General features: G+C 35.8%; 1 protein-coding gene across 4 annotated transcripts in view; it reads left to right on the top strand.

The window, feature by feature from the left end:
- Positions 1-18,601, top strand: part of NTNG1 (netrin G1) — a 209,142-nt gene that overhangs the window by 141,524 nt on the left and 49,017 nt on the right. Inside the window, exons 6-8 of one of the 4 annotated variants that reach the window (XM_050962387.1) lie at positions 7,297-7,362; positions 9,406-9,465; positions 14,007-14,174. The exons of 1 other annotated variant lie outside the window; for it this stretch is intronic. In XM_050962387.1, coding sequence (XP_050818344.1) covers positions 7,297-7,362; positions 9,406-9,465; positions 14,007-14,174 — 294 coding nt within the window. The remainder of the gene's footprint in view (positions 1-7,296; positions 7,363-9,405; positions 9,466-14,006; positions 14,175-18,601) is intronic. 2 more of the 4 variants (XM_050962388.1, XM_050962389.1) reach the window with 2 other exon arrangements.

The raw sequence follows: 18,601 nt of genomic DNA, 5'->3' as shown, positions 1-18,601 counted from the left end.
ATTGGTGAGATTGTTAGCAATTTATGAATCCCAAAACCATTTCATAATTATGTAAGCTTTTATGATCAGTTATACCTATGTAAATATTATACAAAAAGTTACTCTGACTGACTTTAAACAATAATTGTATGTAGGCAAATATATCAAAATGTATTTTATTGTGACCAAATAGCAAAGTTATTAGCTTGTACCTGTATGCCTGACTTTAAAAAACTTTAATCTTCTATCAGATAACTTCTGTCCTTATTCCTATGGAGCATAATTTCACTAATTATGCTAAACAGTTTGTTATAAAGAGTATAATTAGACATGGGATAGGATTGACATGATGTGCAAATAGCTTTGTGTGGGTGATTATCACCTCTGAAGCCTGCTGGTGGCAGATGAGTCAGAGTTTAGCGACAGACCATATACTGAAATGCAAGATGCAATCAAGATAATCAAATGACATTTTATGTTTTGTTTTGTTTGTTTTTTGTTTTTCTAAGTGCCAATTTCAAGTAAACAGAAATCTCTCTTGGAATAATAACCAATTCAAGACACAAAAGTAAAAAGACTGTACTGGCATGACTTTCATGCATTGCTTTCATAACCTTATAATATCAGCAGGGTGTTTTTCAGGCTTCCAACAGTGTCAGGATGAACACTTTATTTTAAGTGGTCTCAGATATGCTTACACAAATTTGGATGTTACCCAAGGTTTTTGCTAACAAACAGTTGAGTTCCAGTTCTCCCATTATTTACATCACTGTAAATATTATCCTGATATCATGCACCACTGAAGTCAGTAAGAGGTTTTGTCATTAACTTTAGTGATTGCATGATCGAGCCCCTTCTGCAGAGCCAGGTTCTAGTCCTGAATAGACACATGCAATTCCCATTAACTTAAGTAGGAAATTCAGCGTCCATAATGAAGTGCAGAATTTCGCCTTTGTTTATTAATCTCTCTCTATTCTTATTTGAGCCGATCTATTAGTGCATAAAGAAAAAGTTTCCCCCAGAAATCCATCACCCTGTCAAGAGACTTCTCAGATGTTTTTTTCCTTGAAGACATTTGAAACTGGCTTGATATTATACAGATGTTGGTTTTGACACAGCAACAACATATTCTGATTTAGGTTTTGTTTGATACTAATGTGAATTGTGAATAAAATAACAAGGTTAATCATCTTCTTAGCCAAGCATTATTATTAATCATCATAGTCATAACATCAAGGAAGCTACAGTATTTGTCCCCACACTCCCTCTGCCTTTGTTTTAATACTTCTAAATCACAAAAATAAGTTTAATTTGAATTGCTCTTTAACTAAATAGGTTTTATAGAATATAAAAAATTCATTGTGCAAGTAGAGCATTAATTTGAACTCCAGATCTGGAGGAAAACCTTAATGTCCCATGTGAAAAGAGTTTGGGAGTCTTTTATACCATTTCTTCAGTAAGTCTCATCACAAATCTATTTTGCATTTGTACAACCTACAGCACTTCCTGAAGTTGAATAAGCAAGGGAACTTAACAACCACTTAACCCTGGAAGAGAAAATTCCCATGTGGGGTGACCGTAGTTTAGGAGAATGTATTTGCTGCAACATTGTGAAAGGTAAACTACAAAAGTTTTCATTGGGGGCAAAAAAAATAAAAAAAAGAAGTATTTTCACCAGATCCACCAGCATAACACATCTGAAAAGCCTGGCTTTAGCCACCAGTAGACACAGCCAATGGCACTTCAGTATTTTTCACATTCATTTTCGAAGGTGCAACCTTTATCACCTCCAGCTGATTTCAAAGTTACCATGTCAGAAAGATTCTTTTTTGCAGCACTATTTTAACTGACTACACTATAGGAACTGCACTGCTGTCTTCAGTTTGTTACTGAGGTAAAAGCAATCAAATGATGAGACACTGGAGAAAGTATGAGAATGTCAGCAAGCATTTAATCTGTGCCACAACAGCTGTGCAGTGCTGGCTGTTCTTATTGCAAAGCCACAGAAAATGTATAGCTAAAATGACTAAAAGAATATGAAATTTTTCTCCACCCTTCTTTCCCCACCTCCACCTCTTCCTCCTGCTTCCTGACAATATTCAGTGAATTCCACAGAGTATAGAAGACTGAACTTTCCAAATCATCTCTCTGATTTTTAATCAGATCCTGATTACAGAGTGAGAGAGAGAGAGATCTCCTGTACCACAGTCTGATACTCCAGGTCTTCAACACTTAACAGCCAATTTCACCAGTTCTGTAATAGACCAAAATAACTCTATTCCATAGGAAAAGATTCAGAGCTCTCCTCCTCCATGAAGTATTTGGATCTAGTATGTATTCTTATTACTACTTTCCTTTAGATAACTAGAAAATGCCATCAAGTCTGTTGAATTTGAGAGACACAGACAGTCTGCTGGTTAGAAACAGTGGATTTTTTCTGATTTATGAAAACTTTCCACCACAGGATCATCAGGGCCCATTGAAACCACTTCTGCAGAAGAGTGCTCTCTTTCTGTGAGTGAATAGCTGGACACCCAAGCCACTAATTCAATTCAAATTCTTCCAACAGTTGTAAAAGCTGTTATGGCTGAGGAGCTTCCAGGCCAAATAAAACAACTCCATCTCCACTTTAATGCAGAATTTTCATCCGTCTAAGGAACAGGTATGAGATGTCCTACATTGCCTCAAAAAAAAACAGTCCAGCTAACACTGGTTAACATTTTAAATTTTTGATTTTCTAAAATGAGGGAGATTTAGATTAAATTTTGTAACATTTCTTCTTTTTTTGCTTGGTGTTATTCTATGTATTCTATTAACCTGTGAGAAAAAGCTGATTTCATCCTAAGGTAAGCTTATTGCATGAGGTAGGCATCACCCTAATAAGAAATACAATGAGGGGGAAATACTGTTCTCCTTGTCATAGTTTACTCCCTGAGAGTGGTGTTAAAATATCACCTGATCTAATTATAGCCATTTATGCCAGCAATTCATATACAAATCTTCCACTGATTTAAATAGGAGTGACATATAGTTTCATTTATTAATTATTTGTATTACAGTAGCACTCAGAGGCTCCAAGTGAGAGCAGGACTACACTATAAGAGACATGCCTTTAACTCAACTTACAGTCTAAGAAGACAATAGCAGGGCCAAGCCTTAATGAAGCTTTACTTCAACTTGGCATGGTTTAAATGAAATTGGATTGTGATATTTTTAAGCCTTCATGCTTTTCTTACTTTTTAAATAAAAGTGGTTTAAAAGCTGAAGACTTTAAAACAAATTTTCCCCAATCACAAAATTCTAAATTTCTCAGACATTTATGTCACTGCTATTATGTACCAATCAAATGATCACTTGGCCATTCAAGTGGCCTCTGTCAAACTTCAGAGTGAACTAAACTCAAGACTACTTTTTATTAATTATTTTTATTAATAATTGTAAGCAAATGCAATCTTGGTGTAATATTAATAGCTTAGGAGACAAATATTCTGGTTAGGCAAAGAACATGCATAGCACATGGAGAAGTAATATCCTCTTCCACACACTACATCAACAACGTTCCTCAACATTGCTCTGAAAGGACAGCACCTTGGATTGAGAGCACAGTTTAATCCCCATGTCAACTCAGTGTTTGGCCACTTGAAACAGCCAATAAGGGAGATGATTAATTTTTGCTAACTGTGGCAGTGGTTTTTGTGTTCCAGCCCATCCAGTTGGAACTGGGCTGAAACTACCAACTCGTTTCACATAAACCCTCCAAATTAAGGGTGCCAGTTGGTCCAAATTCTGATTTCTAATGGCCTTTTGATACACATTCACTCCGTTCCTTTAGCACTACAGATTGTTCTAATGTTATAAAAGAATCCCGTGAAAAGAAAAGCAATAGGTGAAGTTCCTGTTGGCCTTTAAGTCTATGAGTAAATGATTATACATTTGTTAAGCATCATACAATAGTTTTCTCCTTACTACCTGAGCAAGATGTTGCAACAATGCCCTGTCTGTACCTAGATGGGTTAACCAGCTGTACAGAATTTTTTTTCAAGTAATGTTTAAAATGGATTGTCTGCTAAGCTACATGTCTCATATCCCTCTACACTTAAATGTGCGTAAAGTACTTACATTTTAAAAAAGATACATTCAAAATGTACTTTCTGAGATCACAATTCCATAGCTTTCCTCTTAAGCTAAACTTTGCTCCTTCTGTGTTCTCAGAACTGTTACTGTTAGGTCTTGTCTATACAGGAAAATTGACACAGGGATAGCTATTGTAGGATGAACTATTCTAAAATAGCCTCTATGTGGACACACTATTCTGAAATAAAAGTCACTGTATTCTGGATAAATTATTTAGCCACAAAGTAATTGTTTCGTAACAATGTGATTTTTCTTCCAGATTTAAAGTGCCACATAGAGAGCTATACTGGAATATATCTATCCCAGTCAATTGCCCCATGTAGACAAGGCCTGCCTATTAGTAACTCAGAGGAAAAAAAGATTTTCACAAATTGCTGTAAATGAACAACTGGCTATTAAATAACCTATTAAAGGATTCTGACTGGTGGCTGTTCAGAGGCTGACTTATCTGTTCCAGTATCTAGCTTTTACAGTATGCCTGCAATGGGCTTCTTTGATGACTCAAACTCTTCTACAACTGAGGTAAGAGAGAACCTAACTGCACAGGAAAATATGCAATTTCAGGAATGTGCTCCTACTGCATAAAGCCACAGACACAATAAAATACATAATAGAAGGCTCCTGTAGGCTTAAAAGCTTAATTTCTAACATTAACATCTATATTTTTAAACATACATAAAATAATATCACTTTCACATCATTGAATACAGCCCAAACACACTCAAGCCCAGTCAACACAAACCTTTAACCTGTGGATGTTAAGGGTCTGTACCAGATAATAAGGAGGACAGTCTATATTCTTTGTGAGGTGAGTCTCACATGGACGTTTTGATAGAGCAATAAAAATTGTATCCAGAAAATAAAACATTGGGTTTCAGAGATGAGAACAAAGGCTCTTCTTGAGAAACTGAAAATTGTGATGATGACAAGTTCCACCAATAGACAGGGAGGTAACAAAATAAACCTTCTACACATCACGGAGTAGTCAAAGGAGATTTTCCTAGAAGAGAAGGAAAAAATTCTAAGTAGGAAAACTAAACTGGTCAGTGCATTAGCTACATTACCAAGGTCCAGAAGGTTAATATTTACTTGTACACGTAAGGTGTATCTGGCTGAATAGTGAGTAATCTCCAGGCACAAAAATGTTCAAAATTACTTCAATCAGTTATAATACCAACACACATTTATCACTTTCTTGGGCGTCCCCTTGGCAAACTCATCTTACTGTAAATAAATTTGAAAGGTCAAGTTGTATTCTCTATCCTGGTTCATCCCCTATATGGGGCCAATAGCTTAAATAGGTTTTCTGAAACAAGCTTTCATAATATAATCTACAGCACTTGAGTAAAAACATCCTGTACCGCTATCAGCAGTATTGCTGAGAGAACTGTAAATTGATTGATATCGCTAGTCATGTGACTAGAAGTCTTATTCAGATAAGAGACTGAAAATATAGGTCTCGAAGTAGAAATTGCTCTGATTACTGTGATAAGGCATATATTTTAGTTAGTGACAGATTCTCGGTAGGGCTGGTCTGAAATGTATTACAGAGCTTTAGGGAAACAAGGTGGGTAAAGTAATATCTTTAATTAGACCAACTTCTGTTGGGGAGAGAGAGGCTTTTGAGCTTAGGCAGAGCTCTTCTTCAAGTCTGGGAAAGGTACTCGTGTCACAGCTAAAAACATGGTGGAACAGATTGTTTAGCTTTCAAGGGGCCATTTAAGGTAAAGTGGCCTTTTAACAGTCCTCCAGTCATAGGGAGGAAGGGAAGGGCGGAAAGCAGCTGGGAGAGGGGTCGTTAGTGGGATAGAGAGAGCATTGTAGTAACCCATAATCCAGTGTCTCTATTCAGTCCATGACTTTTAGTATCTAGCAAAGTTATGAATTTAAACTCTCAAGTTTGTCTTTTGAAAGTGTTGTGCAGATTTCCTTTGAGCTTTGACATAGTATGATGTTATTGCTGATAATGCCTAGGCCATTTCAGTTGATGGCCACCTTACTATTCTGATTTTTGGAGGGTATGTGCCAAGAAGAGAGCCATTCTGCTAGACATAACTTTAGTCTGTCTCAAAGATTTTTGATGTATTATTACACAGTGGCTAGGAGAGTAAAAGGGTCAGATCCTATCAGGGCAACAGGTAAGACAGCTAGGAGATTCCTATTCTTTTTATTCAGACCTCACTTTGTGTGTGTGTGTGTTACATACAGAGGCTATATTCACAGTCCCTTAACATTTTTAGGTCAATCCTCAGTTATTCAAACACAAGACCAAATAAAGTAATTTGTCGACTTGCTTTTGGTGATCCTTTATCAGAGCCATAAATGTCAGTACTCTAAAAAAAGGGAAGCTATCTCCCGGGTGCTTACAGTTCTAGCCACTCTTTCATCAAGTGCTATGGTGATCTCTCTACTTCTACAAATACACATTTTTTATACATTTTATTCATGTGTGCTCTCTTTCCCATTGACTGCTGCCATGCACTTTCTATATGTGTGAACTGGTGCATCTGATGAAGAGAAAAGGGATTCATCTTTTATTGGAAAATCTGTGGTTTGGGAACTTACCCAACTAATTCAGAAATCTTTCCCTTTATCTAATATTTTTAAGAAAAAAATTCCTTATTTATTTGAAAGAAATCAAGCTATAAAAGATATTGATGGGGCAATAGGAAAGAGATACAATACACAAAAGAAAGAACAAAATAACCCACTCCTCTAGTAAATATAACTTCCTGATAGCAGAAGCTTCTCTTTATATAAGTATTTGTAGATTTAAAGTCCTTAAAATGAGATGTTATGGTAAGAAATTATGGAATTCATATGATATTGTCATTTTATCTCTGGACGCTGGGTTTAAAATAATAGCATGAACAGAAAGGTTCCTGGTTTGGGATTAGTGTTAGAAATATACATATCTTTCCAATATATATTCTTAACACTGCAGTTAATATCTAAAATCCTGAAAGATAAATTGCTATATACAGTATTTAATGTCCATTCAGTGTTTTGGGAATCATCAATTGCTCGTTCTTGTTCAATGTGGGAGTAACGTATTGTTCAAGTGCATCATAGACAAGTCCAGTAGCAGATGTTTGTGGTTTATGTTTTTGTCCATACACTTCTCTGTTTAGAACAATATCACGTATGTAAATAACAAATCATGATTTTTCCTGATGCATGCAGATCCACCAAAGTTTGATAGGATATGGCCGAATATTTCTTCTCTTGAGGTTTCTAAACCAAATCAAGGTAGGATTCTGTAAAATTCCTACTGGTCGAAAGTTACTTAAATTACTTAAATAAAATCCCACGTTGGCACAAAATAATAATAATCCAGCTCCTTTTTCTCTTGGTACTAAGTAATGGTATTGTCAGAACCAATCTATTGAGAATTAGTGTAAATGAAATTTTACATGAAAAAGGCTTCTTCTAATATATAGATTCTGGACTAGAAACACTACTGCAAGAAGTATGGAAAAGAAGCTACCAAAGGTGTAAGCAACTTCATAGATTAAATTTAAAGTGAGTCTCTGGAGAAGCCTGGAATTGTATAGACATCACCGTTTGCCTTATGAGAAAGTTTCAAGATTTTTGAGTACCATAGATTTCCATTGTCTACATCAAACCCATTTCTTAATGTCTCTCTTTCACTGAATGTTATTCCCATTCGTATTTAGAGCTCAGCTGCATAGTCCAATACAGTTGGACCATAGTCTCCCGGAATTTATTTTAACAATCTTATATACAGTATTTTCAGAATTTGGGTTTTCCTCCATTTTTTTTAAGCAGGTCAGGTCACAGAAGAGATGTTTATAAGTATTCTTCTTTATGCTCTATAAGTTACATTTCCTCTAGCATTGACAGAAATCTCTCTGAAATCCCTAGTGCAATACTTCTGCATCTGAATTCCAATAACACACAAAAAATTACAGTGACAGACTGTGGCATGATGATTACTGGAGAAAGGGATAGAGTGATTTTTAAGAGTAATAAAATATAAAGTAAAATGCTTTTCCATTTGAATTTGTGTTCATACTAGCTTTTATGATACAAATTTTGACAATCAGATGTAAACCCATTCATTATTTAACATGAAATCCCCTTGCTCTCCCCAACTTCCCCTATGCTCTCCGCCCAGAATTGCAGAACTCTGCCCTGCAGCTTGCCATGGTTATGCACAGGATGTTCTTTTTAAACTCTAATGAATACAGATGAAGGAGGTGGAAATGAGCGAGAGGAAGATCCAGGAAATAGCAGTTACGCTAAACAAAATACATTAGCAATTTGTTGGGGAGTTATTTTGTAAGGACTACAGTATTAGTCTTTGATCGTGGTGATGAAACTGAGACTGCCTTAGATACACATAGGTTATTAACAAATAGAATTGTCTTAATCAGCTAGTCCATGTTATATTTCCAAGTTTCTGCATGTGTTCCTTAAAGAAAAACAAATTGATTTCTGCTCTTCTGCTTTCTTTAAGGATTAGCAGCAAAGTTTAGTTTGTTATTCATATGCATTATCAATCAAAACATCCTCAACAAAATGACACTTAGCATTTCTAATGGATTTCATAGTTTAACAAATTATACTGCAAGTGATTAACATCACTTCACAGTGCATCTTGAGCAGTACAAGATTATGCATTGTTCACATATACAAAAAGTTTTTCTTTAGCTTTTACATGTTAGGAGAGAATACAAAGCACAAAAAACTTCAACTATTTTGTAGTCAGATTACTTATTTGGAGCATATTGTTAAAAGTTTAACATTTATCAGAATTAAGATCCTTAAGTCAAGTATTGGAAGTATAATATATGCACATCCTGATTACAGAATGCTGCCTATACCTGTAGATTATTTATAATGCTTTTCTTTATAGTACAATTAGAACAATATCGGTACATAAATTTGATAAAAACTATACAGACCATGAGGCATATTGTATAGTCAGTAATTATGGACTTGGGAAGAAACTCCTTAGGTCATGTATAACATCTGAGCCAAAACCAAATAAGAATGCAGATATGTCTATTAAAACCATCTCTCCTTCCTGTTTTAAAACCTTTAATTATTTCCAATACCTTAATCATTGATAGTGTTTCACCCATTTTCACCTCAATATTAACCTTCCCTTTCAGAAGAGTAAACAATAATTTAAAAATACTCACTTATGTTGAATTTTTTAAAGCTAATTAAAAATGTAGTGACTAAAGTAATTCATTTTTAAACTTTTTTATTTGTTCCTGTATGATATCTTTCTAATTTATTGTTCATGTTTTTAAATCTATCCAGTTGCTCCCAAATTAGCTTTGTCAACTGTTTCTTCTGTTCAAGTTGCAAACCACAAGAGAGGTAGGAATTCTTGGATTCATACAGTGATTTCTTAGTGTTATGTGTTGTGAGAACATTGCACTGTATGAATCTGGAATATCTGTGAAGTGTACCTATCAGTTTATTAGTGAGGCATGTTTATTGACAGCAATAAAAGCATTAAGTATCACAAACAACATAAGTCACAGCGAAGAACAGAATAAATATGCTTCATAGACAATTTCTGCTTGTATATAAAATAGTGGACCATTTGTTTTTTGAAAGAATTAAATGTGAGTAAGAATATGGCAGTCCAGGTTGTTGTTTAGAAAACTAACATGTTAGTCTAACAATTATCTTTATCACTAATTTACATAGACTGTAAATGAGGAAATGTAAATGGATTAGTTGAAGGCAGGCAATATGTAAATGATCTCATGTTCATATCCTCTAGAATAAAACAAATACCATCTGGTGTAATGATATGATATTCAAAAAAGTCTCCTATTACCCTGGTAGTGTACCATACATCTCCATTGTGTGTGAATATAGTAGAAACTTCATTTATAGGTATGCATTGGATTACATATCAACAGATACGATTTTAATATAAACATTGAAGGAATTATATTGGCATTTTGAAAGGATCGCAATATTGCCTTGATGACTTAAAGACAAGCAGTTGCAGCTAAATATCTGTCATTCACAGTCTGAAATCCATCTGAGAACTTTTTCCTCCATTGTTTTTCCTCATCATTTGATCCGTCTGGTGTACGTATAAAAAGTGTTTTGTTTTTTCTCATTTATCGTTGTCAACACCTCATTATTTATGAAAAATGAGTTACTGAGGCATATGTTTATTTAACAAAAATCTGAATTAAGTTTGACCCAGTCAATGAAACTGATAATGAACCATATTGTTTGTTATGAAACTGAAGCAGCTTATTTCTAAAGTTATAATGAAAATCTAATTTGCTAGTGTGTAGTGGAGGAAGAGGGAGAGAGAGATCTGTCAGGAAATGAAAAAATGAGACTTTTTAAAAATTCTCTCTTCTTGAAAGAGTCTTATAGTCTGTTAATTAAAATATGGAAGCAACAGGTGTCTCATGCATCACCTAAGGCATGTCTTTTTTCAAAAATTATGTTTCTCTTCCATATACCTCTACAACTGTTCATGTGACAGTTTCACTGGGAATGTTTCAAGCGTGAGCTGGAGCTAGCCTCCATAGCAAGAACAGTATCATTTCACACATGTGACTGCATAGCTGCATTTCCTCATAACGGAATGAGAGGTATTAAAACTAGAAGCGGAGGAGAATAAAATGATTGATGGTTGATATTTTATGCATTTCCTTTAAACTGCAATTTGTATCTTGATTTTATAGTATTGATGGGATTGTTTTTATAGAAAAGCACCTTTAATGGGTCTTCTCATTCATCCCTTTGCATCTTGATAAGGGATTTGATAATTCCTGATTCATCCAGAGAGATTGTTATGAAATCTGGTCTTGACTATCTCTGCGCTCCTTTTCTTTGCATTAAATATACCCACCTATCTTAACCTTTCCTCTGAGATTTTATTTTCCAAACCATTTACCATTTATTGTTACTCAACTTTAAACTCTCTCCAATTTGTCTGTCTTTTCTGACATGTGGTGCTCAAAACTGAAAGCAGCATATGGCAACATTGTAAGCAAGTCTCTTTTTTTTTTTTGGTTAGTGCTTTAGCACCCTAGGTTTTACCACCTTTCCCCCTCTATATTAGTGATTGAACAGCTTTGTCTATGATGGAATTCTGCTTTGGCTTCCAGATAGACCTGTGTGTCTAAGAAACTAAAGTGGTATTTCAGCCTATACTAATCAGAGGATAATAATGTCATACTCTGGTCTTTCAGTGTAAGGGTTAGGGTGACTCACTTGTTCCTATGCCAGAAAGGTGAGAAAGCTGCAACAGCGGCAATATGCATTATCTTTAGACCTGGACAGATTAATTTTTTATTGCCAAATGTCAGTAAACTTCAATGACACTGTACACGCATACAAAAAAAAATCCATCAACAATGAAAATATACAGATAAGCAAAGTAAGAAAAATGCTGCTTAAGAACTTATTCAAGTTTGATGTAACGATATTTATTGTGTATATTTTGACATGTGATTTTGACAATTTGTGTTTTAATGCATATAAAGTTTTAACTCTTGGAATCTCAGTGTCTACTACCATTAAATAGATAATGTCTGACCCTCCCGTTGTCTGACACTCATCCCCATAATTTCCAACTGTGAACATTTAAATTGATAAAAAATGAACAGTGTTATCCACCAAAAATATCAAAAAACAAAAACTGAATTCTGCCAACCCTGTTTTATCGTCCCAGCTTGTATGATGTAGCATGCAATTCTAGGTACTATGTTCTACTGGGTTGTGATAACTGGCCTAATGTTACCAGTGGAGAAATTACCTGATCCTCATTTACATGAAGACTCCTTCACACCGTTTTCACAATGTAAGCCCATTTTAGGGCACCAGAGCAGTGTGAAAGGAAATTAGTGTAAATGAAAATCAAGTCCAATGGCTACAGGCCAAGGTAGAATGCTCATTACTGTATTAGCAATTATCTTATTTAATGATAAAGAAGCAGTGGTTATTTCTTTCTCTTTCCACCACAGCTGACCCTTAATCAGACACTAGATTGTCTCTGAGGTTAAGTTATATCAAGTAACACTATCAGTCTAATGGCCAAGGTTCCCAGTTCTTCACCTAATCTTAACGTAGTAAACTATCAGGGCTTGGCTACACATGCAGCACTGGAACACTTAGTGAAGATTCTATCTACACCAACAGGAGAGCTTCTTCCATTGATGTAGGTATTCTACCTCCTCGACAGGTGGTAGCTGGGTTGACAGGAGAAGCCTTAACTCACAAAGCTATTTCTCTCATGTAATAGAAATATCAGGGTCCATGTTAGTGTGGTTAAGTACAAGGCACAGTTTCATTTTTTCTTTAGTACTGATGAAACAAGAACAAGTGCGTGGAGTCACCTGCTATGATATGTCTGTCTGAGAGTGTGTGAAAAAGAAAGAGAGAAAACTGAGTCAGCCATAACTACAGGATGTGCTTCTTTAGTCCAAACTATATTTTGGACCAAGTTCTTTTACAACAATTTAATGAATTTTTATGCAGCGTTGTTTTTCCTAGCTTTGTAAGAATTTATGATATTATTGTATTGAAAGGTTACACCACAGGGCCATGCGGGTGAGTTTGGCAGTCATTCATAGCACATTCATTAGCTTCCTCTCTGCTCACTGATAGATATTAGCAATTGTACCGTCAGATTCCCTACTCTCATTACCTAATGATCTGCTATTATACAACGGCTCGTTGGAAGTTGGCAAAGCAAGGTAAATTATTTCTTCCAAATCCACCTACAATATGACTTCATTGATTGGCCAGCTGGCTTGATTGTAGGCTCAGTATGTTTGATGTCCTCATCCCAGAAACTAATTATGCCACAATAGCAGACCACAGAGTCTCTGTCAGACCAGAGAGAAGGGTACAGGACTGCTTCAAAATCTTGTGTTGCTAGCAGGTCATTACAAAAGCTAAGGACAAACTGAACAGACATCTTAGCCTTATGTGTCATGCTTAGTTACAACAACAACAAAAAATTGCTAATAAAAGTTTAGGATGACTTTTTTGTGCCCAAGCCATAAATTGGTTTTATAAATAAAGACATAATTCCAATGCCTGTTATATTTTTTTCAATACAATTATAGTGGCTAAAGTGGGCACTACACGTTAGATGGCTATGGTAACCATTCTTCCTATTCTACACAAACGGAAGAATTTTCCATGATATTTTTGAAATGCTAAAAGTTTTCTCATCGGTATAAAGGTAGGTTGGGTATTGACTCAAGATGGCAGTTTAACTGGCATTTAAATGGCACTCATCTCTGTTCCTTTCTGTTCTTCCAAATTAATTGTTTTGAGAATGCTGGCCAAAATTTTCAAATTTGGGCGTATTATGCATCTCAATGAAATAGCCTGATTTTCATAGGTATTCAACATCCACAACTTTTATTTACTTAAGCACAGGTTATGCTTATTCAGCATCTCTAAGATTGGTTTATTTTGGTGCTTAACTGTGGATTTAAATGCCTGACTTTGGGCACCCAAGTTTGACAATTTTGTCCTATGTATTTAACATTTTGTAATTTTTTTTTAAAGAGTAAGAAAGTTTTGCACATGTTTTGAGTATTTCCATCTCAAATGTGCAAAAGATATGCATTTGTAAACCAAGCCTTCAAAACCCTTGAAAGGTTTACAACTGCAAAGGCTTCATTTCCATCAGCTTTGCTGAGGAGAAGCAATCTTCAGAGTCATGAATGTCTGATCATTTTTAACCTGCCTGAAACAGATGTCATGTTCATGCCAGTCAAACATCTATTGTTGTCCATGTGTTACACTAACATGTATGTACTCCCATTCATCTTCTATGCATAGTTCATTTTAACCAAGCATGTAATGTGCTATTACTCTGCTACTGTATACATTTTGTATACATTTCTGTTCTTCCTTGCAAGACTGTGAATGCTTCGGCCACTCCAACCGGTGCAGTTACATCGAGCTGCTAAATACAGTCATTTGCGTGAGCTGTAAACACAACACTAGAGGGCAGCACTGTGAGTTATGCAGGCTGGGCTACTTCAGAAATGCTTCTGCAGAGCTGGACGATGAAAATGTATGCATAGGTCAGTTTCATTATAATTCTGGCTTTTGTTCTTTGCCTTTTCAGCTATTGGGAGCTACTAGTGAGTCAGGTAGCAATTTGCACCACCGCTATATATTGGCCAGCTGAACCAGAATGATCTTTTTCAATGGATAAGAGTGTCTCCTATGTAGACATTTAATGCATTTGCCCCAGTTTAATTGTGGCCTTGGGGCTGTATTTTGAATGTCTATAAGAATGTAAAGCAGCAAAATCATTGCTAAAGCTTTAGGAAGCTCTTCACAGGAGCTCTGGGATAAACTGATTGTGCAGTGCTTCCACATAAAAGAAATCGCATGGGAGTTGCAAAACGTAAGGACTGAGCCTTAAGTTATAAGCTCAGATCTTGCAGTTGGGCCAATGCGTGCAGACTCTTGCACCTACAGGGAGACCCATAAGAGTTAATCTGTGGGCAAGACCACTATCTATATTTGTAACAACATTTTTATGCATCCAGATTTAAAAAATAAAACATACTATGCCCAATTGTCTTCTCAGATAAAAGGGTATAAATTCAGAGTTAATTCCCTTCACTTTTAATGTATGCGCTTGTAGCTGAGAGCATAATTTTTCCACTCAGTTATAGCCAACAAAATAAGTCAGATGCCAAAACTCACCAAAAAAATTCTATGAGCCATATCTGAAAGTTTTGAAGAAAACTCAAACATGTATACATTATAATCCCAAACAGCTAACACCAGGAGAATGCCAGAACAGAATACCAATAATAAGAATGACATACAGAAGAGAATATAAGACATTTGTTACACTGAGGCATACTTCCATTATTTCAAATACTGTTTAGTGAGAAAGAGGTTGGACTATCTGGATGCAAATTTAACAGATAGTATGTTGAAAGTACAGGTTCATTCTATGGCCATTAGTTAACAACTGGTCTTAAAAGATTGTTCCAATTATAAACAGAGCTAGAGTGTGTTTTACAATATTGCTTATAACTATGATCCCCATTACAGTCAGTCATGGATTTCAACTATATCCATTCACCCCATCTACAAAGCAGGATGCTTTCTGTCATTGATCAGAGAGTAACCAAAGAGTTAATATAGGATTGAAAAAGTAATATTTTTGTGCCGTTCAAAAATAGACTGTGGACAAATTTTCATAGTAAGTCACATTTCATGTGATTTTTTAATTCATTGGAAAGATTCAGCCAAAACCTATTTAGATTATCATTTGTTCCAATCTGCAACTTAATCAATATATTTGTTATTTAATGAAAAACAAGACACATGCATACTGTATTTCATGTGTCCTTTTTCTTCAGAAAATAAAAATGTACAGAGCATTTCCTTACCTTCACACCCTAACGTAAGCAAAATTCTCATGGGCTTCTATCGGCATTGTACCCTGTGGGATGACTGCAAAAAGGGCAAAATAGTATCTATCAGACAATGTCATTTTAAATAAAAAATATAAATCAAATATAGAACAGTTCCTCAGGTTTGCAGTTTATCATACTCCATACAAAATCTACATATGCTGACTGATGCCCTGACTCAGGAACACTTCCTTAAAGTCAGTGTGACTAATGCCAAGTCTACACTACAGACCTATAGCAGTATAACTACATTGCTCAGAGATGTGGAATACACACCTAACCCCATCCTCCCTCTTCCCCCCCAAATGTAGACAGCACTATGTCAACGGGAGAGCTTCTCCCTCCGACATAATCCACCTCCGCTAAAGGGGGTAGCTAACTACACCAACAGGAGAAGCTCTCCCACCAGTGTGTAGGAGCTTCTTACTAAAGCGCTACAGAAGCCTCTGTGCTGCCCTTGTACTGTTCAAGAAGACAAGCCCTTAAGCACAGACTGCAATACTTTCCTGAAAAGGGTTGGACATAAGCATGTGCTTGAGTGCTTCCCTGTGTTGAGGCTCTAGAGACTTGATCCTCCAAGCTGCTGCGCACTCTCAACTCCCCTCAATTTCAGTGAGAGTTAAAGATACTCAACACTTCTGAGACTCAAGCCTGCAATGTGTCTCACTCTATTGGAAATGCTCATTTGATTACCCAGAGCCTGACAACCACTCAGTGTTGTGGGTTTTAATTACACATTTAGTAGATCGGTGGACAAGCTGATAAGGAGATTTGCATTGATATTTATGTATGAATATCTTATTTTTCCAGTGCAGTGGTTTTTCCCATTTCCAGACAGAGGGTTTAGGAAAATTAAAAATGTTTGGCTAAACTAGCTTTATCAAGGGAAATACTTATTGACATTATTCAAACTAAGTAAAAAATATACATGGTAGGTGTATGGATAAAAAAATGACAGCTACATAATATACATTAGTCAAGATTAGACCAAATGGAGGAAACATACGATGTCTTGCTTTTGGAAATGACAGCGATACAAATAACTGAGATACTGAGAATGTTTTTAGCTGTGAACTCAAAGAACAACATATTCTACAGTGGGCTTACATCTGATTAAACAAGCTCTTACACTGAAGGAACAGTAACAGTATTTGAAAAATTACACTTAAATATAATTTATACAAGATCTCAAAAGCCATATAATGCTTTATTTTGCAGAGGCCATTGGCTACTTTGTACTGCATGTATGTGGTGATTAGTTGTTTTGTAATTACTGATGAAGCACTTGGTTTTTCTACATAAACTTCAAATACAAGTACCAGGTCTTTAATTATTATGCAATTACTCTGTGGCGTGATACCATAAGTCCATGAAGGTAACACATTTAGTGTCATGTGAATGAATCTTTTTAAGCAAGAAGCTGTGAGCTACATAAAACATGCAGTTCCATATGTCATACCATGGAGCATACATAACCATATTAATACAGTGTAGTTACAGACCAGACACCAAGTATAGCCATTTATTTTGCCTCAGAAAGAGATACTGAAATGATGATTTTTTTAAACTTTCTCAGATAATTGCCAGTCCTGCAGACATTAGGCACATGCTTAATTTTACACATGGGAGTAATCTTACAACTGCCATGAGACTATGCAAATGCACAGTTAAGCACATGTCTAAGTGTTTGCAAGATTGGGGAAATAATTTGTTGAGCTGCACTTTAATTTTTTTTTTGGTAATACCCCTTTATTGTATTTTTTTAAAGAGGTTGTCAGAACACATTTATAAGGAGCTTTGTCATAACAGCTTTTTTAATCCAATATATCTTGTCCCCTTTAGTCGCAAAATATAAGCCTGATAATCTTTACTTATTGATGTGATTCAAGGCAATGGGAGTTTTTCATTGACCTTTAGATCAGGCTTTCCATTTTGTGGGGCAATATATTATATACACATAACCTATTCCATGCTTGACTCTTCTCCCACTTATACTCATTTTACATCAGTGTAATTCCACTTTGTTCAGCTGAGTTACTTTCAGTTCAGTGAAAGGAGAATCAGGCCATTTCCTTATAATATACAGTGCTGTTCGCTTTTGACTTACACTTCTTTAAATAAATGTGACTGTCTGCATTTAGTACCTCAGCCGTATGCCTATTTACATAAAGATTTCCAATGTCTGATTAACATCAGGAGTTCCAGTTTTTTTATATGGCACCCACTGAGGCATAACTCTGCTCAATGTTCCACAACGTTTTTTTGGGAGTATGTCAGTATTCAACTTCATTAATTAATGTTGTTAGCTAATTGACTGGATTATTATTCTGGAACTGTGTTTGCCAGAGGTAACTATTCTTCTCTAGCATGCCAAATGTTTGAAATGTCCTCTTTAATTTAAAGTTAATAAGCAGTAAGGCAGCAGGTGACAAATTTGTTACTGGTAATTTTCCTTTCCCCATAAAAAAAAATTCCATTGGATTTTAAAATATTTTAATGCTTTTTCCTCTTCTGTCATTTGTAATATTGCTGCAATATAATGGAGTCCTAGCGAACAATAGCAACAGGGTAGCTTGATTAAAAAGAAAAAAATAAACAATGGACCCAGCAAGGATTTGTATCTCTTGCCTTTGATAGCAGCAGAGATCAGGCGTGTGGACAAAATTATTGTTAGAGGTAGAGTGTGGCCTCAGATACAACAGAGAATTTACTGTAGGTTTATATTGGTGTAAACAAGATCAGAATTTGGCCCTTAGGCTTAGAGAAAATATACAGTTGATCCACAGCAGTGCCAGAAAACTCAATACTGCTGTCAACTATCTTCCTTCTTTGAAGGGCTCTCACCTGCCCTGGAGCCCAGAGCTGAGCACTGAATTTGTGATGGTGTTAAAGAGAGAGGTCTCCCCACTTAATGTCCTGTCGCTTAACATTGTTTCAATCTTATGTCCCTGCTCAATTACAGAACATGCTCCATTTAAAGTTGTGCAATGCTTCGCTATAACATCATTTGCCTGCTTTGTCCACAGCTGGCAGCCCCGCTATCAGCTCCCCCATGCCCCACCGCCTCCTGC

This window comes from Gopherus flavomarginatus, chromosome 7, assembly GCF_025201925.1.
Source record: "Gopherus flavomarginatus isolate rGopFla2 chromosome 7, rGopFla2.mat.asm, whole genome shotgun sequence".
Taxonomy (NCBI): Eukaryota; Metazoa; Chordata; order Testudines; family Testudinidae; genus Gopherus; species Gopherus flavomarginatus.
This window is presented reverse-complemented; position numbering and strand designations above follow the sequence as displayed.